The sequence below is a fragment of the Desmodus rotundus genome, chromosome 6, assembly GCF_022682495.2.
Source record: "Desmodus rotundus isolate HL8 chromosome 6, HLdesRot8A.1, whole genome shotgun sequence".
In the NCBI taxonomy this organism is placed as follows: domain Eukaryota; kingdom Metazoa; phylum Chordata; class Mammalia; order Chiroptera; family Phyllostomidae; genus Desmodus; species Desmodus rotundus.
Genome location: NC_071392.1, coordinates 12,894,480 through 12,920,420, shown reverse-complemented (window position 1 = coordinate 12,920,420; position 25,941 = coordinate 12,894,480). Strand labels below are relative to the sequence as shown.

At 43.8% G+C, this 25,941-nt stretch overlaps 1 protein-coding gene across 4 annotated transcripts in view; it reads left to right on the top strand.

Moving 5' to 3' along the window:
• Window positions 1–25,941, top strand: part of SNX10 (sorting nexin 10) — a 53,574-nt gene that overhangs the window by 13,044 nt on the left and 14,589 nt on the right. For 3 of the 4 annotated variants that reach the window (XM_053927242.2, XM_053927241.2, XM_053927243.1), the window contains one exon: window positions 12,474–12,520. In XM_053927242.2, the coding sequence (XP_053783217.1) occupies window positions 12,497–12,520 (24 nt within the window). In that variant the 5' untranslated portion in view covers window positions 12,474–12,496. Of the gene's footprint in view, window positions 1–3,902; window positions 4,004–12,473; window positions 12,521–25,941 lie in introns of those variants that run through there. The other variant, XM_024563123.3, reaches the window with a different exon arrangement.

Below are 25,941 nucleotides of genomic sequence, written 5' to 3'. Positions count from 1 at the left end.
AAAAATATATTTGCACTTCATGTTGTATATTAAGGGTTAATTTCCCTAATACACAAAGAACTACAAATCAATAAGGAAAAGAATATAACTCTGTAGGAAAATGGTCAAAGGAGATGACAAACGACCCACATAAAATAAACTCATGAAACACATAAAAATGCTTGGCTGCACCCATTTTTAAAATATCAACTAAATTACACTGAAATATGCCACGTATCACCTATCTGGGATTGGCAAAGGTAAGACATTTTGAACACCGTCCATGTTAGGAAGGTTGTGAGCAAACAGAACTCACGCACGCCTGCTTGGTGGATGCGTATTAGTTCCCTGCAGAGGGCACCTTGCCGGTATCTGTCAGAGCTGGTAATTCACATGGTGTTGCTTGACTCAGAAATACCACTTAGAGAAGGTTATCTTCAGACAAATTCACAGGTACTCAGCGAGCACTGCTTATGATAGCAAAGGAGCGTCTGTCCCTGGGGGCTGGTGGAATTCTGCTCTCTCTGCGCAGTGGAATAGTGCAGACCCACAAAAAGAGAGCGAGAACACTGTGGTAGCTGGGGAGCAGGTTCTGTTGGTAAGAGGGAGGCATAGAAAGGACTGTGTGTGATGCTACTGTTTATAGGAAAGGAGGGGGGCAAATGATAGACACGTCTTATGCTTGCATGTACATGGAATACCTCCGGAAGGATACAAATGACTTGGAGGCAGGGGGAAGAGGGAGTTTTTATTTAATACCCTTTCGTATTATTTTATTTTGAAATAGGTGTTAAATTTTAAAAATTAATAAAAATAAAATACCAAGTGAATTTTGTTTGATCCCCAGATTATCAGACATCTTTTTTTGTTTTGAAGATTTTATTTAGTTTTTAGAGAGAGGGGAAGGGAGGGAGAAGGGGAGGCAGAGAAACATCGCTGTGCAAGAGAAGCATCCATTGGTTGCCTCTCACACCCCCCCCCCCAGCCAGGGACCTGGCCTGCAACCCAGGCATGTGCCCTGACTGGGAATTGAACCGGTGACCTTTCAGTTCATGGTCCAGTACTCAACCCTGTGAGTCACACCGGTTAGGGCTAGACATCTTTATGTGTCCACCATACACCATCACTGTCACAATGTGGGCCTATTAACAGGGGAGACAGTCTCCTTCAAGCCCTTGGTCAGTTTGGAGACACAGGACTACTGTACATGACGATCAGAGGCCAGTGGAGGGACCATATAATCAAGTAGTCAGGGGCTGGTGTAGCTGAACTATGATGGGGATTCAGTTCCATACTTGTCAGGGGACCACTGTGTTCAAGGTTTATGTGCAAAGATTGTGGTAGGTAGAATAATGGCCCCCAAAGGTGTCCACATGCTGATCCCCGAGCCTGTGGACGTATTTTGTTACATGGCAAAAGGGACTTTGCAGATGTGGTTAAATTGAGGGCTTTGAGATGGAGAGATTATCCTAGGAGAGATTATCCTAACCCTAGCCCCAATCTAATCACACGGGTAGTTAAAAGCAGGGAACCTTTCCTGGCTGTGGTCAGAGACAGATGTGACCACAGAAGAAGGGGTCACAGAGAGATGATAGGTCGCTGGGTTTGAAGATGGAGGAAGAGATTGGCGCATTCCTGGAGTCAAGGAATGCAGGCAACCTCTGGGAGCTGCAAGGGGCCAGGAGGCATTTCTCCCCTAGAGCCTGCAGAAGGGACCCAGCCCCACAGACAGATCTGTGTTGGATTTCTGACCTACAGAACTGTAAGATACTGAATCTGTGTTGTTTTAAGCCACTAAATTGATGGCAATTTGTTACAGCACCCATAGGAGACAAATACAAAGATGATGTGGAAATAAGGTCGAAGCCTTGCTCTCAGGGGCTTTCGAATCTAGGAGGGGAAGGATGACAAGAACCTAGCCAGTCCCTACACCACGCGGATGTGGGAAGCGGCATGGACATGTGCAAGGAGCTGTCCACCAGGGTGTCAGGGCAGGCTTGGGGTGGAGGCAGCAGTCCGGGTTGTGCTGTGAGGAGGACTCTGGAGCTGACTGTGGGCTTGAATCTTGGCACTGCCTTTTACTACCTATGGGGCCTTGAGAAAGTCACTTAATCTCTGAGTGCCTGGGTTCTGCGATCTGTAATGTGGGGATGCTAATAACGCCTCCTCACCGGCTCTTGTGCCGAGTAAAGGAGTTGCTGTGTGTAAGGTACTGGGAGTAGCATGTGGCCATACTAAGGGCTGTGGAAGCATTTGCTGTTGATATATTGCCCTAATGGATGGGTAAGGCAGAGGTAGGCAGAGAGAGGTGCATCTGGGGACAGCAGAGCTACCGCCAGGGACAGGAAGAGAGCTGTCAGTCACTTGAGGTGAGGGAACGCTGGAACAGAAAGTAACGCTGTGTAGGAGCTTGGAGACAGAAGAGGTGACCTTGGAAGCTGGACTGGAGTGTGCCCCCTTAGTGCCCTAGCGGGTTCGGCCGGTGGGATGACAGCGAGGATGGTACGGGCACCGATCAGGTTTCCCTAAGTGGGGAGGCAGGTTTAGTTTCTGAGCCTGCCTGCAGAACCTTCTTCCCACTCGCCTTGTCTGCTCTATCTCCTCACCCTGAATGGCTCACCTCTAACCCAGGTGATCACTCCCCACTCCCCTTTTGTGTTCCCCATACCACCCTGCAGGTGGATTCAGGGGCCACCTGCTAGAACCTTCTCCGTACTGGGTCACCAGGGCTCGGTGTCCCTAGAGAGAGAACTCTGGTACCTACAGCGGGCTCTCGTGTGTGGACACTCATAGATACCTGCTTCTTCAAATCCAGTTTTCTGCCTCTTCTGTGTCCCTGTAGAATGAGGAGCAGAAACCTCAACCATGTGGCCTGGTAGGTCTCCACAGGCTGATGGCCAGGTCCTGGGCTGAGCCTGGACTTAGCCCTGTGGTCTTTCGGAAGCCGGCTCCCTCCTGGCCCAGCCACTTGTGGTTTGTAGCCTCTCAGCCTGTAGAGCTGGTTCCTGCGTGAAGGAGCCGCCAGAGTCTTCAGGGTTCTTGAAAACAATGATCCTGAGATAAGGGCCCTTGAAGCAGAAGTGGGGGTCTGGATTTTCCAACCAACGGCCTCCTCCCTGTGTGTTTTCCTCTGCCTTTTGGCAATCCCCCGTCCCTCACAGCAGCTCAGACTCCTCTTGCTGACTCTGGGATGCCCAGGACCTCTCAGGGATCTGTCCCTGAAATCGGGGACCCTCAGCCAGGACTTCTTCCCCTTTTAATAGCTTTATGCTCCTGGCTCTTTACATCCTCCTGCCCCTCCTCTTACTTCTGCTTTTACCCTCTAAAAACTTAGATGATGGAGTGTCAGTCTGTCAGGGCCTCTTTGAGGCTGCATTGTGTATTAAGTGAGATTTTGCTAAGGGACAGGAAGGTGATAACAAGTGGATTTATGATTGTCCGGTGAGGAAATGCCCTGGCCTGTTTGTATGTGGGCAGGTTATCACATCACTGTCTCTTCTCATCTGGGAAACAGAGACCATAATCTTTTGCCCACCTCAGAGAGTGTTGTGAATAGGATATCATTCATTCATGCACCCATCCGTCCATTATAATTCATGGAGTACCTACGTAGAGGCAGGTACTGTGTCAAGCAACCAGTCAAAATTAGTGATAAAGCACACTGTGCCTGCCCGGCTCTTGTGGAGACAGATAACAAAGAGGAAACAAAAGCCTATGTGATGACAGCTTATGGGGACAAGGTCCTGCCTGTGATAGGACCAAGTTGTGATTTTAAGTGGTGGCCTTTCATTTACCAGGACAGAGGCCACCCTGCGACCAGCGACCAGCGGCCCTTGGTTCTGGGTGGTGGGTGGGGAAACGTCTGAGATCACTTTGTTTTTCCTTCTTCCCCTTCCTGTTGTCGGGAGGTCCTCTTTCTTCTCCCAGAGCTCACAGCTGCCATCTGGGTGGCGCTTGCACATGTGCCTGGTCTTTTCCGTCAGGCCTTCTTGGAATGAGACCCGGGGAGTCACCGTCCGGCCAGGTGAGCGTGGCGGTGCCCAGGTGTGCTCCCTGGACATGGGGCTGCTTCCCAGGGCTGTGCTCTGGAACGGGGAGAGGACCTCGGCTTCTGCAGCAAATGACAGAAGCTTTGGTCTCTGTCGACTTTATTATCACTGCCAGGAGGAGTAGCTGGGTGTGTAGGACTATTGTCAGGAAGCAGTTTGAGTTGCTTAATGTGACACCTGAGGAAACTCAAAATGCCAGCAGTTGTGCGTAGATGTGGCTATGGATTTACTCCATTCCAAGTGTTGGCCACACATACTTCTTAATGTTTTCACATCAGACGTGTGCAGGGGCCCTGAGATCATGATGGCAGCTTAATGCCCCTCCCTCCCCCTTTGCCATCTGATAGCTGAGGAAACAGACACTTGGCGAAGCCCTACCGTCAGGGGGTGGGTGGGTTGGGAACAGGGCTTTATTTTCTTCTTTTATGTACCACGCCGCACCTCTCAGGAAAGGACCAAGTATCTACGTTAAAAAAGATACATGTGGGGGGAGGATGAAGAGGATAAAGAAGGTCAAATAACTGGAGATGGAAGGAGACTAGACTTTGGGTGGTGAGCACACAGTGCAATATACAGATGGTGTGTTATAGAACTGTACACTCGCAACTTACATAATCTTATTAACCAATGTCACCCCAATACATTTAATTAAAAAAAGACACAGGAAGCACGCAAAGGAACTAGAATGTAGAAGTTAAGTGGCAAAAGGAGGAAGGGGCTGTGCGTGTGTAGAAGGGGCGTGCAGGGGTGTCTAGCTTTGCAACATTTTAGGGATTCTAGAGTTTCTCTCTCTCAGTCCTTTTTGTAGAGCTAACTTGGAAACCACTGAACAGATACCGGACCATTTAAAAATTATTTCATTGTAGTAGGAGCAATTAGCATGAGACCTGTCCTCTTAGCCACTTTTTAAGCGTGCAGGACAGTGTTAACTCTGGGTCCAGTGTGGTACAGCAGACCTCTAGAATTTAGTCGTCAGGTAGGTACTCGATCTTGGCAGAACCTGTAAACCGAATTCTCACCTTCCCAAGGCTGTTGTTTCACTCACCCAGGGCACGTGTCATGGTTAAGAGGCTGCTGTACTGGGCTTTTCATGATTCTTTTTCCAGCCAGGGAGGAATGTTCATTCTCTCTGAAAAGAATAGTCAAAGGAATTGTATACCTGTAAAGGCCGCATGTTAAGAAGGGTTAAATAGTTTAGGCCTTACATAATTTGGGGCTCAGCCAATCCAGTGTGCCTGTTTGTTTTTCTCCTGAATATTCGTGTAACAAAACCCCTCCTCCTGCTCTTTTCCACCTTCTCTCTCCTCTTCAGGCTCACTGCTCACTTGTGGTGCAAAAAGTATCATGAAATTGAATCTGCCATCAGCCTGACAATCAGCTCCTGAGCCCTTGAGAACCTGAGTTGGTGACAGGTGGCAAATGTAATTTTCTTGTTTAAAAAAGTTGTTCATTTTTTTTTTTTGTCTCATTGGTTTTCTTGGTTTTCTCCTGGTCCTGAGGCATGGGGGTGCTGACGACACGAGCAGCTTTGACCTGGGATACAGGGAAGGGCAGGGCGGAGAAGCCAGGGTCCCATTAAGACGGATTTGAATGTGGGGCATTTGCTGGCTCTAGGCTGAGCGTTCCTGAGGCGCAGTGGAAGGAAGCGTTAGAAAAGGGGACGTCAGAGGAGGGCTGGGTCGGGGCCCAGCAGGAGTGGGAGAACCCCAGGGCGTGGATGCTGCCTGCAGGGCCTTCAGCTTGGCAGACATTGTGGTTTGCAGGATGAGGGACCTTAGGGCCACGAGTGGAACAGGTCAACTTCAGGGCTTCAGGAAGTACTTTTTTAAAACACTTTTATTGAGATATCCACTTACCGTACTGTGTACCCAGTTAAAGTGTCCAATATATTCACAGATACGTACAACCATCACCACAGTCGATTTTAGGATCTTTTCATGACCTCATTTCACTGCCCTTTAGCTGTCACTCTGCTATACCCCGAACCTCTACCTCTCTACACCCCGCCCCCATCCAAGCCCAAGCAATCTATTTTCTGTCTTCATAATAGAGTGACCTATTCTGGACTTTCCTGTGGACTTTCCTGTGAATGGAGCTTTACAATATATGGACTAAGTTGTAGCATGTATCTGTACTGTATTTCCTTTTACTGCGAATAATATTCCCCTGTATGGATATCACACGTTTTGTTTATCCATTCATTCACTGATGGACATTTGGGCGATTTCCACCTATTGGCTGTTATGAGTGATGCTGATATTTACATACTGCTTTCCGTGTGGACACATGTTTTCATTTCTCTTGGGTGTACATCTAGGAGTGGAGTTTCTGGCTCAAACGATAAGTCTATGTTTAATTGTTTGAGAAACGGCCAGGCTGTTTTCTAAAGAGGCTGCACCATTTTATATTTCCACCCACAGCGTTTGCGGGTTCAAGTTTCTCTGTCAACACTTGTTATTATCTGACTTTTCGATTCTAGCCAGCCTTGTGGGTATGAAATGGTATCTCACTGTGGTTTTGATTTGCTTTCCTCTGATGACTACTGATGTTGAATATCTTTTCATGTGCCATTTGTACATTTTCCATGGGGAAATGTACAGGATCCCATTTTTGAATTGAGTTAGTAGTCTTCTTCTTATTATTATTATCATTGTTATTATCACTTTCTAGCTTGATTGAGGTATTATGAACAAAATGTGCAGTCCGATAATTTGATATAGGTATACATTGCAGAAGGATTCTCCCATCGAATTAACACATCCATTACTTCACTTATTTGTATTTTCCTTTTTTTTGGTGAGAACATTTAAGTTCTACTTGCTTAGAAAATTTCAATTTTACAATACAATATTATTAACTACGGTTACCATGTTATACATTAGATCCTTAAGTCTTTTTATTATTGAGTTATAAGAGTTTTTCATATATTCTAAATACAAGTTCTTATGAGAAATATGATTTGCAGTTACCTTCTCCCTTCTATGCGTTACTTTTTCACATTCTTGAGGGTGTTCTTTGAAACATAAAAGCTTTTAATTTTCATAAAGTCTAATTTATCTCTTTTTCTTTAGTTGCTTATGCTTTTGATATTGTGTCTAAGAATTGTTTGCTAAGTACAAGGTCATGAAGATTTACCTGCGTTTCCTTCTAAGAGTTTCACAGTTTCTGTTCTTATGCTTAGGTGTTTGATCCATTTGGGTTAAGTTTTACATATGGTACAAGGTAGGGGTCCAACTTCATTCTTTTGCATGTGGCTATCTGCTTGTCCCAGCACCACTTATTGAAAAGACCATTCTTTTCCCATTGAGTGGTGCTGGCACCCTTGTTGGAAATCAGTTGACCGTGGAGGTGCGAGTTTATTTCTGGACTCTCAATTCTACTCCATCCATCTATTTGTTTCCTCATGCCAGTCGCACACTGTCTTGAGTATTGCTGCTTTGTAGTGGGTTTTGAAATCAAGAAGTGGGAGTCCCACTTTGTTCTTCTTTTTCAGGATAGTTTTGGCTATTTTGGGTTGTTTGCAGGAAGATATAAATTTTAGAATCAGCTTGCCAACCTGTACAATGAAGTCAGCTGGAATTCTGATAGGGATTACGTTGAGTCTGTTGATCAGTTTGGGGAGAGTTGCTGTCTCAACAAAGTTAAGTCTTCTGATCCACGAACATGGGATATTTTTCCCTTTATTTAGAGCTTTAATTTCCTTCCACAGTATTCTGTAGTTATCAGAGTGTATGTTTTGCACTTCTTTTGTTAAATTTCATTCTAGGTATTCTTTTCATGCCATCCTTCAGGTAGCATTTTGATGGGGAGTCATGATAGTACTTCTGCAAAGTCCTCTTATCAGGGGACAGGCAGAGTGAACAGAGTTGAAAAGCCACCCGCAACTGCTGGCAGGCGAGAAGAGCGGGGCATTTTCTGCTGCCCTGCAGCAAGCAGGCCGTGTTCTCAGGTTTTTCACGATCCTGTGACAGGCACTGAGGGAGACATTGGCTTGCCAAGCACCCCCTTCCTGTAGGTGTCAGTGGTTTCCCCTTTCTCCCATTCTGATCAAAACTCCTTGAGCAGTGGTAGGCTCTGGGGAGGGGAGTGAGCAGCCGAAGGTAGATAGCGAATGCAATTCGATTGGACGGATTTACCCTAATATTTAAATTAGTAATACCCCTCCCCTAGCTTCTGAGATTCGTCTGCTTTTCTAAAAGAGGAAAATGAGCAGCCCGGATGAGTCACTGATCTGGAGAACTTTAGTAGCATAAAAAAGGAAGGAGACAGTTTGGGAAAGAGTGGCAAATATATTTAGATTTGATTTGGGAGGTTAGTGTTGTTTGAGGAGAGAGGATATCACAGTCAGGAAGTTCAGTATTACCTGCCTGGCTGGTCTGGTGGTTGCTCCTCTCACCTACATCTGCTTTTTATGGCCTAGTTCCTCAATTCTGTTTATTCTGTCATATTTTGCCCCCTGCCCATGGTTCTCCTTAGTGTGTGTACGAAGGGAGGTGGAGGTCAGGTTCAGCCTATAGATGCCTATAGATGTCTAGAACATCTGTAAGTCTAAGGTAGCACTTCTTCTAAATGCCACCAAAATAGCTGTGAGGTTGGAATACTATGGCATTTTTTTTCTTGTTTTAAACCCTCTATTTGGCCTAACAATCATATTCATGGCCATAAGTGGAACTCGTTGTAGAGATTATATTGTAGAGATTATGTTGTAGAGATTAGCAAGCTTCATTGTTTATGTGCTATGAACCAGTATTTTCTTAGGCTACTAAACCTCTTCGATATATATTTTTTTTGATAAATGCTGGAAAAACTTAAATGGTAATTTTATTGTCCTTCCAAATTTATCTAAATTTCAGCTCTCTGCTTGTTTTTCTACTATAGTCTGCCTTTTTAAAGTTCTGAGACCAGACTGAGGGAGAACCACCTGGGCCTGGGTTGCAGATGGTTCTGCATGTTCTGCTGGCCCCTGGATGCATGGCGGTCCACTCCAGTCCAGTTTCCATGTTTTGGTGCAGCTCTCTTTTCTTTTTTGTTGAGTTCTTTTGGTGGTACACATTGGGATCTCCCTCAAGTTTCCTTGAGTAAAGGAAACTTTTGTTGCATGGGAACCCAGGAGACACTGGCCCCTTAAGCCACTGGAAAACCAAGAACTCTGGGCACTGGCGGTGGCTCCAGGCAACCCCGCAGACATGAGCAGCTGGAGCCAGCTCCCAATTCAGTTTTTCTGGTGGTCAGTTTCTTTAATATCTCACGAGAACTTGTATCTATGTCCTGGCTTCTGTTCAAGTATAAGCCCTGGTTCCCTCAGAATGCCTGTTGGGACATCATTCTTTGTCCAGTTTCTCTTACATCACTTCCCAGGTTCAGGTTCCTGAGACTGCTGAGTCTCGAGGTCTTTCCTAGTCTAACCACCTGGGGACAGCTGGTGCCTGGCCCTTTCTCCTTTCTGTGCCAGGCCTTGCCTTAGGCGCCTGACTGACAGGTGGATTGGCTTTCCCGGAATCTAATGCCCATCACTCATGCTGTTACCCATGTCTGCGGACAGTGATAGAAAAGCCACGCTAGCTGTAGAGCTGCCCTTCCAGCAGGACCCTGGCCAAGAGCCTCCCCCTCAGGGGAAATTTTAGAGGGCTGTGCCCCTTCCCCTAGACCCGCCCTAGACCCACCCAGTGTGGCGCAAAGGACCCAGGTAGTACTGAGAGCTGGTCCAGGAAAAACTGGCACTAAGTTCAATTTTGAATCTCAAGTAACTGCTGATGGCATATCCTTATGAGATGAGAGTAACAAGTCAGTGCTTTTTTTTTTTTTTTTTTACTTAAATAGAAAAATTGTTCAACATTGTAGGAGGAAATGAAACAAACAGAAAGTGAAATTAACTTAGCTACTTGTTTTTTTGGAGGAAAGAATAGTAAAAGTAATTGAGTACTTCAAGTTTTACTTTCTTATAAAAAGCATATGGTTTTCTGACTTCAAAAATAACAAATGCATTGTAAACTTTCAGAGAAATTAGAAAAGAAGAAAGTAAACACCAATCAGAATCCCACTACTCAGAAATGACTACTGTTAACTTGTCACGTGTAGGCTCCAATTCTTAAATAAATAAGAAATAAAAACATACTTAAAAAATCACTTAATACTTCTTGAATAGTCTATACAATTTAATATTCTTCTATAACATAATTTGCTACAAGGTGTTCTATTACGCAACTCTACCATAATTCATTTTTTCATTTTTCCTTTTTTTTAGATTTTATTTTTTTATCTTCAGAGAGGGGAAAGAAAGGAGAAAAAGACCGTGAGAAACACCAACGTGTGGCTGTCTCCTGCATGTCCCCTACTGGGGACCTGGCCTACAACCCAGGCATGTGACCAGACTGGGAATCAAACCAGCAACCCCTTGGTTTGCAGGCCGGCACTCAATCCACTGAGCCATATCAGCCAAGGCCATTTTTTCTTATCTACTACTTATGGACACTTAGGTTTCTATTTTATTTGATTAAAAAAAACTTTTGCATATGTCTGACTGATTTTTTAGGTTGAGTTCCCAGCATGGAGTAATTGTGTCGAAGTCAAAAATTTAAAAATGCTTTTTAAAACACATGGCCAAATTATCTTTCAGAAATACCAAAATAGCTCACATTCCTACGAGCAGAATTCAGTCCCATTTCTTGTGATCTTTATACAGTGTCTCGTTTTTATTTGCACTTCTCTTATAGGAAGTTTAAACATTTTAATAGTGTTGGCTGGTGTAGCTCAGTGGATTGAGTGCAGGCCTGCGAACCAAAGGGTTGCTGGTTTGATTCCCAGTCAGGGCACATGCCTGGGTTGCAGGCCCGGTCCCCAGTAGGGGGCATGCAGAAAGCAACTACACGTTGATGCTTCTCTCCCTCTCTTTCTCCTTCCCTTCCCCGCTCTCTAAAAATAAATAAATAAAACCTTTAAAATAGATTTTGACCTTTTTTCAACAACTTTATTTGTAATTGTGGTAAGAAACATGAAATTTACCGTCTTGCCCATTTTAAGTGTATAGTTTAATAGTCTTAAGTATTACAGATTTCCAGATCTTTTTCGTTTGGCAAAATTGAAACTCTGTACCCATTCAATAAGAGTTCTCCACATCCCCCTCCCCACAGTCCCTGGCAACCACCATTCTACTTTCTGTTTCTGTGAATTTGATTAGAAACCTCATGGAAGTATGTATAATCACAAAGATTTGCCTATTATGTCTGGCTTATTTCACTTAGCATATTATCCTCAAGGTTCAGCCATGCTGTAGGTATATCAGAATTTCCTTCCTTTTAAAGGCTGAGTAATATTCCACTGCATATACACACCACACTTTGCTTATCCCTTCATTTGTCTGTGGATACTTGTGTTGCTTCCACCTTTTGGCTGTTACAAATAATGCTGCTGTGAACACGGGTGTGCTGATATCTTTTGAGATCCTGCTTTTAATTAATTCTTTTGGATATATACTCAGAAGTGGGATTACTGGATTACATGGTAATTCTATTTTTAATTTTTTGAGGAACTGCCACACTTTTCCACAGCAGCTGCACCATTTTACGTTCCCACCGGTGCAAAGGTGCAAAGGGTCCAATTTCTCCAGATCCTGTTGTTGTTTTTTTTTTTTAAAAAAATAAAAGCCATCCTAATGAATGTGAGGTGATAACTCATTGTGGATTTGATTTGCATTTCCCTAATGATTAGTGATACTGAATATTTTTTCATATACTTTATGGCCATTTGTATATTATCTTTGGAGAAATGTTTGTTCAAGTCCTTTGCCCATTTTTAAATCAGGTTGTTTCTGTTTTTGGGTGGTTGAGTTTGACCTTTATTGTTTTTGTTCTGTGAGTTGGTAATCTTTGTTTGTGGATAACCTTTGCTGGTTTTTCTACAGGGATGTTCTTCGGTGTGGATTTGTAAGACCTTTGTCCCCCTCGGGGACACACCATCTGCTGTGTGAACACCGGAGTAGTTTAATTGTCACGGGAATGCCCTCTTTCTCGAGCGGCTGGGTCGCTGTGAGACTGCCAGGACTACTCTCGGTGGTGGCTCTCTCTAGACATCTTTTCCGTTCTCTCCATCTCTCCGCCAGCCCGCATCTCCACTGTCCCTCAGGGCCTCTCTGCTCCCCGCATCTCTAGCCTCCTCTGAGTCACCAAGGCCATGACTGTGGCCTGACTCTGCCTGGCCTTCCAGGTTGAGAGCCCGTCATCATCCAACTTCTGTGAATGTGCTGTGTCCCAAAGCCCCCGCCCAGTGTGGACTGATCGACGTTCGCCTTGGTCCTGTCAGCAGTGGACAGGAGGGAGGGAACAGAAGAGGTTTACCTGCCAGAGACTGTGGGTGGCCAGGCGCTCTCGGGGGATTTGGGTGGGAAGTCACGAGAGGCTTTTCAGCTTCAGGTTCCATGTCACCCAGTGCTTGTATCTTATTTTTCAGATTGATCTTGTCCTGTGCTGAAGATGTTTCCAGAACAGCAGAAAGAGGTATGTCATCACAAATCCAAACATAAATAATCCATGCATTTTGACTCACTCACTGCAGGTTAGTTCTTCATTCACTAACCATAAACCTGTGGTGGAGAGGGTCAAGATACTGTAGGGCTCCCTACAGGAGGGCTAATAGATGAACAACACACCCACTGTGCCGTTCCCCAGCCGTGGTGCATCCTTGACCTTTATCATTTGGTTCCAATGACTGAGCTGTTTCTCAGCTCACTCCCTCGCACTGCTTATAAAAGTATCTTTTTCCATGACTCAGAATTCTCTCAGCCTCTGCCCCACACCGAGTTTCCCTCTGGCCTGCTTTCTTGGTTTTCTACTCAGTTGCCTCATTACCAGTTTCCCACACGTCTGGTAACAACCCAGGGCAACCGTCTGCCATTACTTCCAGTTTTGTCCTGCCTGTCACCTCTTGGATCTCTTAGGCTTGGTGTCCCATAAGCAGAGAAGCTGTCTCTTTCCAAACCCAGCCTGACCTCTCAGGCCCCCAACCCCAGCTTCCTGAGCTTCCATCTGACTGGGAGGAGAGCAGGACCACCTCCACATCAACCCTTTGCTGAGTAGCTGTCCCTCAGAAGTACCTGCTTGTCCTGCCTGCCACACACGTCATCACTAGGTGAGCCTAATGAAATTGAACAGTCATACATGGGCCTTTTCAGGGAGCATGCATACTCACACAGACACACACATGCACACAGACACACAGTCACACAAGCACATGGTCCTTAGTTTGCCTTGTCCAAACTTAAAGCACTAAACAATCCATTAGGGCCCTGGCCGGGTATCTTAGCTGGTTAGAGTGTTGTCTCAATATGCCAAGATTGCAGGTTTGATTCCCCGGTCAGGGCACATACAACAATCAACCAGTGAATGCATAAATAAGTGGAACAACAAATCGATGTTCCCCTTTCTCTCCAATCAATAAAACAACAACAACACCACCAAAACCAATCCATTTCAGAGAACCCTCCCACAAACTTCCGTGCTAGATCTCACATCAGCCCTGCCTGTGGGCCCCGGGTCTCCTCAGTAGCCCGGCCTACTTCACCCTTTAATTTCAGGCTGGCCTCCCCCATTTTAAAAGGCAGCATTTTTTTCGTTAACTTTTTAAACTTGGGTATAACATATGTACGGCAAAATGCATAAAATGCCCCGATCTTATGTGTACATCTCAGTGGATTTTTCTTACATTTATACCTGTGTAAACACTGCTTGGATCAAGGTATAGGTGCTTTTAGCACCCCAGAAGGTACCTTGTACCCCTTCCTGTCAGCCCTCTACTTCCCCCCTGCCCCCACACTCCAGAGGTAGCCCCACACAGTACCAAGACCCAATACTTTTCCACTGTCCCTCTGTTAAGCAATGCTGGGACCAAGCTGCTGGCTTCAGGAAGTACGTTCTCTGTGAGGCTGGCCAAATTGCAAATCCTCACTTCTGATAACATTGTAAGCTCCAGGGTTCCCCAAACATCCTCAGTTTGATAATTCACAAGAGACTCATGGAACTCACTGAGAGCTATTGTACTCATGGTTACATTATTTTTTTATGGGGAAAGTATACCAGTTAGAACCAGTCAAAGGAAGAGACACACAGGGCAAAGCTGGGAGGGATCCAAATGTGACACTTCTGGTCCTCTCCTGATGGAGTCACCTTCCCAGTATTGATGTGTGACAATGTACGCAAGGGGGCTCACCAAGCCCTGGTGTCCAGAGTTTTTCTTGGGACTCCATGTTTACAGTGTGGCTGGCCTTTTGTCTCCACTTGTCCTGGGGTCAAGTTCACACCTTCAGGTTCCAGTTCCTTTAGAGGATGCAACTGGTACAGTGTGGCCCTGAGTCCCCATCGTACTCACATTGTTAGACTGTCCAGGGGCCAAAGCCCGGGCCAATGAAGATGCTACCTTCAGGCAGGACATTGCAGGGGCCTAGAGGACACCTCCCAGGAACCATGGGCAGCGGCCAGACCTCCCTTTGGGTGAAGTGAGTGCTTCACCACACACCTGCCTGGGCCTGACCACTGGGCGGGCTGTGCTGAGGAGCGTGCTCCCGCCAGTCTCCAGGGCTATTCCAAAGGCACATTTTAAAAGTTGTTCTCTTCGGGGAAAGCCACCCACGCAAGCTGTGAAGACTTTTTTCCAGTTAGAAGTTTTTTTTTTTTTTTTTTTTTTTTCTGGGTTGGTTTAATCACTTGATTTTTATTGTGAACTCATTTCAATGAATAAAAACTAGACAGAAATTTTAACCGATTACATAAAGGAAGAATTTTACTGAGCTTGCGAAAGTGCTTTATTATAAATAACTATGTAATAACATAACTTGAAGAAATTTTAAACTGGAGAGTCTGAAAAGGAAAAAATACTGTAGGGAGAAAGAGGTATCATTCGGGAATTTACTTTAGCCTCTCAGTCAGAAACAACCCCATAAGGCTAGGTTCTGGATGTGCTGTCATATGCTGTTCGCCACATACCAGCCCATTTTCTACATGTGGCCAGAGGGATCTGGCTTCCAACGCATTGCTCTTAGAACAAAGTCAAAACTCCTCACCGAGGTTTCTAAGACCCTTTCTGCTCTCGCCCCGCTTCCCTCTCCAGGCTCACCTTCTGCCCCTCCGCCAACCCCGGCAGGCTTCGCACTCTTCACTGGGGCACTTATTTCTGAGTCTTGACTGCTCTGCACTCTGGGCCCCTGGGCTTTCACGAATGTTTTTCCCACTGTCTGGAAGAATCTTTCTTCCCCCAGCCTTTGCACTCCATTGTCTAACTCCCTTTTACCCTCAGGCCTCAGCTTAGAAGTCCAGAAGAGGCTTTTCTAAAGCCTCCATTGTAAGAGGTATTTTTGTCTCACTGCCTACCCTAGCAGCTCCCTGTGCTCGTTGCCAGTTAGAGGTGGAGGAGGTTGTGGCTGAGGCTTTAAATATTGTTTAGTGGGAAATAATTCAGGTCCTACCTAACAGCCTGTGGAAGGGCTGAATGCAATAGCACTGATTGTTCTAGAATCTAGACCAAGGGGGCGGTGTGTGTGTAAGCTCGTGAGCCCACAGCAGACAGTACTAATTAATCATGAGGCTGGCACGGGAATTGAGAGCTATTTGCCATCCTGGTTCAGGATTCAAATAGCCTGGGAGTGACATCTCTGTTCTACCTAACTGGTAGTGCCAGCCTAGAAGTTTGGTAATTTTTTTTTTTAAAGATTTGGGGGGTGTGGAACCAAACGCAGTCTCTCTTGTTCGAATAGCTTTATTACTGTAATAAATCTAGAGAAAGGAGAACAGGGAGTGCGAGTCTCTCTTGTTAGTTAAACATGTTCCATTTGCACATGGGTTTGAATTCCCAGGAGAGCAGTATCCGAGCTGATGGATCTTCCCCATAAAAATGGCCTTGGCATTGGGCCATTGTAAAATTAAAATGAATTCAGATTCATTCATGCATGCAACTTTAATTTACAATTAAAATATTATGGTTACATATTTTAATAAGAATAATTAGATGGACCCGACTGAATCAACCCTTCTGTTTAATGAGACAGAACCCAGAACCCTAATGAAAAGGCAGGTGGCTGCGACAGGAAACACGTCTCAGACGGAGTCTTTTGTGGAGTCAGGCATTTTTGTTCTTTGTGTATTTGGACGTCCAGCAGGAGCGGTTTGATTTCTCTGCACTACTAAAGACCCTTTGCTTCCAGCCACGTCGAGCTCATCCCCTGTGACGTGTGAATAAGCGATTTCCTCCTGCTGGACAGTGTTTCATGGAGTCTGACATTCTGACTCCTCCAAGGCACGGGTTTGCTCCCCTGCCCAGGGCTCACTTGGCGTAAATGGGGTGCTTCTACCTATGTGATGGGACTGGAAGGGCGTGTGTATCTCGTGTGTGTGTGTGTGTGTGTGTGTGTGTGTGTGTATATCTCCTCTGCTCTCCTGGATCATTAGTACCTGAACTCTACCTTTAGAGTGTGTACTTACTTCCTACTGAATGCAATGGCAGCTACCAGTTATTGGTAACTTAGTGACAATAAATTCATCAGCTCTGTGATAGGGATATCCTGAGTGGAGCAGACACACGTGGGCCACGAGAGTTCCAGGCACCAGGAGGACCCCACCTCCGGGGAGGAGACAGGGCCCTACAGGGACAGATGGGAGGGAAGTGCTTCTGTTTTGCATGTGTCAGATCTAAGCTTAACATATACATTTTTGAGGTATGGTATGCTGACTGATGCTAACATTTGAGGCTTGCTCTGGGGAAGCATGGTTTTGATATTGGGAAACTGATTGGACACTCACTCGGCTGGAACCAGTGAATATCATTAAAGAATATCCCATAAGCAGGGCTTCTGTCTGGTGTCCTGTGATGCTGGGGACTTTGAAGGGAAGTGACAAGGCAAAACACTCTCCCACTCCCTGAAACTAAATTTGTTGTTCTTTCTTCCTTCTTTCCTCTGGGCTGATCAGATGTGATTTAGTAACAGGGAAACTGGGAATGAAATATATGGGAATTCTCTACTATCTTCACAATTTTTTAAAGGTTATAGACATATAGCTATTAATTTTTTAAAAGATTTTATTTATTTATTTTTAGAGAGGGGACGGGAGGGACACATAGATGTGTGGTTGCCTCTCGCATGCCCCCTACTGGGGACCTAGCCTGCAACCCAGGGATGTGGCCCTGACTGGAAATCAAACCAGTGACCCTTTGGTTTGCAGGCCGGTGCTCAATCCACTGAGCCACACCAGCCAGGGCTATCTTCACAATTTTTCTGTGTATCTGAAACAGTTCTAAAATAAACTTTGTTTTAAATCAAATCACATTGAATTATATATAAGTATAAATATAAATATTTCTAAAAGATTGTGCAGTGAATAAAGGAAGGTACAAAACAGTATTTATAGCATACTCCCGTTTCTGTTAAAAATTATATATATAATGCCAATTATATATACATAAAATGTAAAGTATATGTAAAAGTCCTGAATAGGTGAAATTTTATGTGTAAATGTATCTTTAACCACATACAAGTGTTTATTTTTATAACAATGAAAAAATCTTTGAAAGGCAGGCAAGTGTTAGAATATCATGTGAATGGTGTCAATACACGTTAAACTAATGGTTAACATTTTCAGATCCGTATTTCTGACTTACTTTCACTTTCAAATGCCACTTTTGTTCCTTTTTCTAAAGCCGTCTGCTATGGATCCCCTCCCTTCCTTCCTCTCTTCTTCCCATTCTCTTCTTTTACTTTTTCTTTTACTTTTTCATTATGAAATTTTAAAGATACATGAAGTAGAGAGACTAACATAGTGAACTCTAATGTATCTAAAGTCACAAGGATTGACACATTATTAAAGCACGACCAAGCCATCGCCCAACCCCACCCATTTCCTCCTGCTACCACACAGTGCATTACTTTGAAACAAATTCTAGACATTCTGGAATTTCATGTGTAAGTATTTCAATATGCATGTCTCACAATGGACCCTTCTAAGAAACAAACCACATTGTTACACCTTAAATAATTAACATTAGCGCCTTCATACCATCAAATATTCAGTCAACCTTCAAGTTTCCCTGATTATGTTGAAGAAAAAAAGATTATGTGTTTGCTTGTTCTAATTGTGATCCAAATAAGGACCACGTTGCATCTGGTTAGTATCCTGCTTACAGTCGCTGATTCTGCCCTTTTTCCCTTTTGTAATTTGTGTGTTAAATAAGCCACATCTTCTCTCCTGTCGAGGTTTTCACATTCAGGATTTTACTGATTGGGTCCTGGTGGTGCAGTTTAACACAGGTTGGCAGTTATTTCTTGTTGCAAAAGATGAATTTTTCCATTGCACTTTTCCTAATACATTATGTGATACCAAAAGGTAACTCCTTAATTTGGGCATGACTGGTGTAAAGAAACTTGCAACATCATCAACTGTTACAAGTCCTGTTGAAATCAGGTTTACCTGAATGTTATCCACAGTTGTTTAACCTAAAGTAATGAAAGCTTAAAAATCTTAAATCTTTCTTAAAAAATCATCATTCAGACCTGCAAGGGCATGGCGTTAAATACACTCCAAGCTATACAGTGGTAAGTAGCACCCTTGTGGTATGTGTTTTAGGTTGTCATTAAGTATTACTAGGGAATAAAGGAAGGGAATATTAGGGAATAAAGACATTCTTTCTGCTTTTCAAACCTGCTATTTGTCAAGAAGGTAGTGTGTAAAATGGCTATATTTTAGTTCTGAGATTGTTGTGTGAAAGTCTCGAATAGAATTCTGGTGAATAAGACATTGATTAAGTTCTGTAGGCATTAGCTGTGTAGCACAGTTGTATTCCATACATTTTAATTGTATCAATGAATGAATGAATGAATGAGTACATGAATCTCCAGTATGTACATAAACAGGAAAAACACCATTTTGGAATAGGAAAAAGTGAGATACAAACTGAGAAAGTGAACACAAACTGAAACAAGTTTTCACTTTTGTGATAGAAAATTCTCATCAAGGCTATGAAAAATTAATCCTCACTAATACCTAGAAGTTCTGCTTTATTAGCTTTTGTCTCTATTCTTTTTTGTAATCTGAGTAAGTATTTTTAATACTAAGCACAGTTATGTTTGCTTGTGCTACCAAGATGAAAGCTAGACCACAGTGGAAATTTTAAATGATACACCCATCAAAATGGCTAAAATAAAAAGTAGCGATAACACTGCCGGAAGCTGGGGTAGGTGTGTAGTGCACACACCGCTGGAAGCTGGGGTAGGTGTGTAGTGCACACACCGCTGGAAGCTGGGGTAGGTGTGTAATGACACACCATTGGGGTGTTAATTTACATTTGTTTAACGGCGAACGTTGAGCATCTTTTCATGGGCCTGTTTGCCATCTGCCTGTCTTCCTTGCTGACGTGTCTCTTCATGTGTTTTTCCTATTTTCTGATTGAATGCTTTGCTTTTTTTAAATGTTGAGTTTTATGTATTTTTATATATTGTAAATCCAAGTCCTTGGGGGGATGTGCGATTTGCAAATATTTTCCTCCAGTCTGTACTTTGTCTTTTCAACTTCGTCACAGGGGTCTTTGGCAGAGCAAAGGTTTTTAATTTTGGTGAGGTCCAATTTTTCACTTTTTTCTTATATTGATTGTCTCAGTGGTTTCAAGGCTAAGACTTTCACTCTATGATCCATTTCGTATTAGTTTCTCAGTAAGGCGCAAGGTGTAGGTTGAAGTTGCTCTTTTAGCCTGTGGCTTTTAGCCTTTTAGCTGTCCAGTTCTACAAGTGCTTGTTGAAAAGGCTCTCCCTTCTCCACCAAATTATTTCCACACTTTGGTCAAAAATCAGTCGGGCGTATTTGTATAGGTTTCAGCAACAGGGATTCTTCTCACTTTATTCTTTTTCAAAATTGTTCTGGTTATTCTAGGGTCTTTCCTTTCCCATGTAAATTTTACAATGTGCTTATCTATGTTTTCAAAAAATATTACTGAGATTGTTACAGAACTTGTATTAAATCTATGGATCAGTTTAGGGAGAATGTGTCTATTATGTTGTGTTTTAAAAAGTATTTTATTATTTTCAGAGAGGGAGGAAAGGAGGGAGGAAGAGGGAGAGAAGCATTGATGTGAGAAACATCTATTGGTTGCCTCTCGCACGCCCCCAACCGGGGACCTGGCCTGCAACTCAGGCATGTGCCCTGACAGGGAATCGAACTGGTGACCTTTCAGTTTGCAGGACAACATCCAACCCACTGAACCACACCAGTCAGGGCTATTGAGTCTTTTAACACGTGAACACAGAATAGATATGATGCTTACATAGATGTATACAAAGAAGTATATGCTTCTTTGATGTCTTTTAACAGCATTCTTATAACTTTCAGCCCATAGAAGCTGTGCATCCTTTGTTTTTTAATCTTCTGTGTAATCAAGTTAATCCTCCGACATTTCGTGAGCACCAGCTCTGTGCTAGTACTGTGCTTGGTGCTAGAAATATACGAATGAAATACAAAGCCTCATGGTACAGAGTTTCAGAAGAGCATGTTGTTTCACCTGGTATTTTAGCTAATAGCAAAGAAGATAATGTTTTCCCCTCCAAAATAATGCAATTCCAGGGAAATTTGAAATGACAGAGATTTATATTATTGCTTAAAGAGCCACTAGATAGAACGTTTGAGAGCCCAGGCTTTGGAACAAGGATGACCAGAGGTTGGAACCTAGCTCAGCCTATTGGCCATTTGGCTTTGGGTCAGTTGCCTAAGCTTCAGAAGCCTTATTTTTCTTATCTGTAAAATGGACGATGATATTACTGACCTCTTAGGACCTTTGTAAAGAGAAAAAGAAAACATGTGTAAAACACTTGTCACAATGCCTGGTATGTGTCAGTGCCGTGTACAATACAGTTATTTTTATTGTTCATTTCATCTCCTCTCAGGGCTAAGAAAAAAACCAAACAAGGTAGGTGGATAAGTGGATACAGGCCGAACTTGGGGTGGTGTAGGGAGAGGTAGTATATTAAAATCAAAGAGTGATTATTATAAGAGAACTCAGGGGTTAGATTTTCCAAGAGGCTAGTAGTCTCTCTCCAGAAGCTCCTCTTCACATGGAGAATAGCAGGGATCAGTTAGTTTAAATTTTTAATTTTACTCTGCTTGGCTTCTTCCTTCATGCTAGATATCGTCATTAGGCCCAAGAAGTCATTAAAGTGTTTAATAAGGTTATTAAATTGAGTAACTGCTGCTGCTGAAGCAATTTTCATAGGAAATCCATACGATTCTAGGTATGGAACTCCGGGCTGTCCTCTGTGGCTGACAGGCTGCCAGCGTGCCGATGAAGAATGGGGGGCGGCATCGTGAGGGATGTGTCTAATTAAGAGATTATCGGTGAACCTTGGCTTCCTGGGTGTACTATTCGTGGCTGGAAGCATGGTGGAACTCCACTAATTTCTACTAATTGCAGGGTGGGGGAGGGGACGCCTGTCTGAATCATAGAATATTTTAAAATAAGTGTACTTTTATTACTTTCAAGTACATATTTTAAGTCCAAAGAGGCAAACAAATTGTTGTCTGGCACAGGTCTTTGGGGACGCAAGTTATTGAAGCTATCAGAATGATTTTCAATTATTTCTATGTAAATAGGTGCTTCTGGAGTTCTTTAGGGTGCTTGAAAACAGTTAGTTCTCCTAGATCTTAAACATCGCTCTTGCCACCGAGAGCTGTTAATTGGCACACCCTCAGTGCAAGGGGTTTGTTAAATTAAGATAAACTTTAGACCAGCTGCTAATTCATGGAGAACTTTAGACCAGCTATCACTAATTCATGGAGTCCAGGAACCCAAGTGGATGAGGTTTTTATTTCCACGAAGGTTTGGTCTTGTCCCGCCCCACCTGCAGGCAATTCATTCATTCATTCCTGCGGGCATTTATTTATTCATTGAGTGACATTAATAGAATACATTGGATGTGCCAGGCTTTCAAGTCATACAAGACAGCCTAAGCCACCCTCCAGCAGCGTAGCATCTGGTAGAGGAGAATTACGGGTAATTACTGTAGAGTGAGGAGTCGGGAGTAGGGTGGGTGCCTGGAGTCTGCCCAGAGGCATTAGGGGCTGAGGAGAGTCAAATCTGTAAATAGACTGAATGAAACTAAGGATTTCCAGAGACTGAATTGCATTTTGAAAAATGAATTAGAGTTAGCAGAAAATAAAAGAAAGAAGACAACACAGAAGGAAAAGGGAGAAAGTGGGGCGGGGACAGCTGTCCAGGCAGAGAGAACAGCTTGTTCGGAGGGAGGCTTGCAGGTGTGAAGTTGCATGTTGGGTATGAGGACGTAAGCTTAGCCTTTGGAGATAAGCAGAGCGAAAGCCATGAAAGGCTCTATTGTGCTAGCTTAGGAGTTTGAACTTGATCTGGAAGGTTAGGGGGCAGGTTTTGAAGGATCTTTAGCAGGTAAATGACATCATCAGATGTGTGCTTTGGAGCCATTCTTATCTTAGCGTGGTGGATGAATTGGATACAGGTCCAGAGATCATTTAGCAGCCCTTGCAGTAGTAATTTTGGGCAAGCAGTCCTTGAACCAAAGCAGTAGCAGAGGGAATAGGGTGTGGGTGGGTTCAAAGGAGGGGGGACCTGGAGGACTTGGGGAGGTGATTTAAAGAGAGAAGTCTGGGGTAACTGGGTTTCTAGCCAGGGTTGCTAGGATGGGATGGGGAACAGGGTAATGTGGGAAGGGTGGGACTTCCAAGTTGGGCCATCTAGGCAAGAGGCTGGCTCTGTGGTGAGTGGCCTGGACTGGGCTGCAGGTGGAATCATCAGCTCAGGCTGGGTGCTGGAACCCATGTTTGGATAAGGTTACCCTGGAATTACAACAGGGTGTGAGGAATAGAAGCTGGGGGCGGCGGGGGAGGGGGGTGGCAGGCAGGGAGGGGGGACTCTTGGGGCCACAGCAACATTTAAGAGAACAAGGAGGAAGCAAAAAAAATTCGCCATCCACAAAAGAAGAGTGACACTCAGCACTCTAACCAAGTTAAAGATTTTGGGGATTGAAAACACATTGGGAGTCTGAGCACCACAGTTACCTTGGAGTGTGCGCATTTAAAATGCATCGCTGTTCTGAGAAGTCACTTTTGTCACCAGCATGGTTTTAGAATATGTATTCAACATACTCTTCTCCAGAAAGGTGAAAGATTACACTTAATAAGTAATAATAATGGTAGAGTCTGAGGATTCCAACCCAGTGAGATGAAGAAAAGAGATTTCTTATGAAGCTGTCACTATGCCGTCCATTCCTTTCACAAACATCCTGAAGGGCTTGCTCTGAGTAAGTGCTGTGAAACCTTTCGGTCACTCCGCCTTCTGCTGAAAAATCACAGTTTTAGAGTGTTTGCTACTGGGTCCTTAATAATTTTTACTTTAAACAACATATAACTCTGACTGGTGTGGCTCAGTTGGTAGGATGTTGTCCTGCAAAACGAAAGGTTGCCGGTTTGATTCCTGGTCAGGGCACTTGCTTGGGTTGCAGGTTCGGTTCTGGTCAGGGCACATACGAGAAGCAACCTATAGATGTTTCTCTCCCTTTCTTTCTCCCTTCCTTCCCCCCTCTCTAAATCAATCAATCAATCAATCAATCAGTCAATCTTTAAAAAAACATATACGTTTGGTTAACTTTTTCTTAATTGCTGATTGCCAATGTTTGTGTGAAGACCTCAGTGCTTTGGGTTTGTAAGTGTTTCCCTTTGCATGTAATAGTGCTTTACATAGAAAAGTGTAATAATACTTTATACTCATGTAGCACCTAATGAAAAATTTCCCCGTGTCTTCGCCAGTATTTTATAATTTGATTCTCCTAATAAACAGCTGAGATGGGTTGGACAGGCGTTCTTCCCATTTTCCAGATGTGGAAACAGAGGCTCAGTGAATAAGTTCATGATGTGGGAAGCGGGTGACAGAGTTTTCCCCTCACCTTGTGACCATCACTTCGGTGTTCTTTCCATGAGAAGGGACATGTTACTCAAAGTTTGTGTTAACAATTGAACAGTAGCAAAGAAATAGGGGGGGAAAGCCCTGATTTTTTTCCAGAACAATTTGTCATCATTCATCACTGATTAATAATATGTCGAGTGTTTGGGAGTATGTGGTATTGTGGATTTTATAGCTTAAGTTCAGAAACATTTTTAAAAAAATCACAACCTTATAGCAAATTGACAAATGTGTTTTTTGTTTTTGTTTTTGTTTATGTTTAATCTGTGTAAAGGCCCACTTATCTTCTGTTAGTAGGGGACACTGAGTTGTTGGAAACATTTCATTTCCCTTTCGGTATATTTGGTACTTCCGCCTCTCCAGCGGAAAATCAGAGCGGACAGTACCCTGTGAGGGTGTGTGGCTCTCATGTGACTCGATGACTGGGGCCTCTGGCCCAACTCAGGGCTGGACAACCTTGTCAGCTGTTGGCAACTCGCTGCCTGGCCTGGAGCGTGGGCTCGGTGGACCTCGTCATCAGGCCCCGTGCCCAGGGCCCTGACTGCTTTTAGGGGCCCATGAAACTTTTCATTTTTTTAAATCAGAAAAATACAATGATCTTTTAGGTCAAGGAGAAGATTTTGCTATATAATAGCAATATATTCAGCTTTGTGCCAGGAAAGTCATAAGGTCTGATTTTGAATATTGGGCTTTGGAGAAGGGCCCGTGAAGGAGAAAGCACCCAGGGCCCACAAAAGTCAGAACGCAGCCCCGAGTGGGTGGGGGTGTGGGAGGGGTAAACATGGTCTGCTCTGGACCCTGGTCTTCTCTCCTAGTCCCAGTCTGTTTGTCCTTCTGTCCATCGATTCACTGATGACTGATTCATTCCTCCTAAGAGCAGTGGATGTGTGAAAAGCACCTCAGGAAAACAATTACACACACGCACACACACACGGACCGGAGACGAGGGGAAATGTGGACTCGCCAACGGCAGGCTGCCTGGGCTTCGTTTCAGTTTCCATCTCGGGGCAGCGTGTTCTTTACACATGACCCAAGTGCCTGATACAGAATGAGGAGCTATTACAAATACTTCGTTTTAACAATTGTTTTTATAGTGCCTCTTACAATTTAGAATGTGCTTTTGAGAAGTAATAGCCAAAACATTGAGTATCACTATATTGTTACCTTATTTTTATTGCCTCTCTGTCTTCTAAATGACATTAAAAATACATAATGAGCCCAAGCTGGGTAGCTAAGTTGGTTAGAGCATCATCCCAATACACCAAGATTGTGGGTTCAATCCCTGGTCAGGGCACATAGAAGAATCAACCAATGAATGCATAAATAGTGGAACAACAAATCTCTCTTCCTCCCTCCCTCTCTAAAATCAATAAAAATATTAAAAAGTACGTAAATAAAATATTTTAAAATAAGACTCTTTGGAACATTAATTCACAATCCTTATCTACTGAGGGCAAGCCGTGGGGCAGAGTTCTCAAAGGCAAGAACAAAGCTCGTGTCTTAGAAGGTGAAACTTGATAGGTGGCAAAAGTTATTTTCAGGAAGTGTGGACGATTTTTCTCCTTTTAAACATCCCCCGTACTCCCCGGGCCAGGTGGCTCAGTTGGTTGGAGTGTTGTCCCAGTATGCCAAGGTTGTGGGTTTGATCCCCGCCAAGAGGCAGCCAAGGAATGCATAAATAAGTGGAACAACAAATCAATGTGGTTTTTTTCCTCTGTCTTTAAAGTCAGTTAAAAAATAATAAAATTAAAAAAAATACTCAGTCCTGAAAGTTCTCATTTTATCATCTGCATAATAGAGTGGAGATGCTCTGTCCAGAAAGCCCACCGTCTCTCTTTTGCTGCCGCTCTAGGGTGTCCATAACCGGTCTCTCACATGTGTCAAAGCAAAGCGGTAAGAAGTGGCTAAAATTTCAGCCTTGAAGCCCCTCTTTTGTAACCAAAAAGTTAAAATATTGAAAATTAAA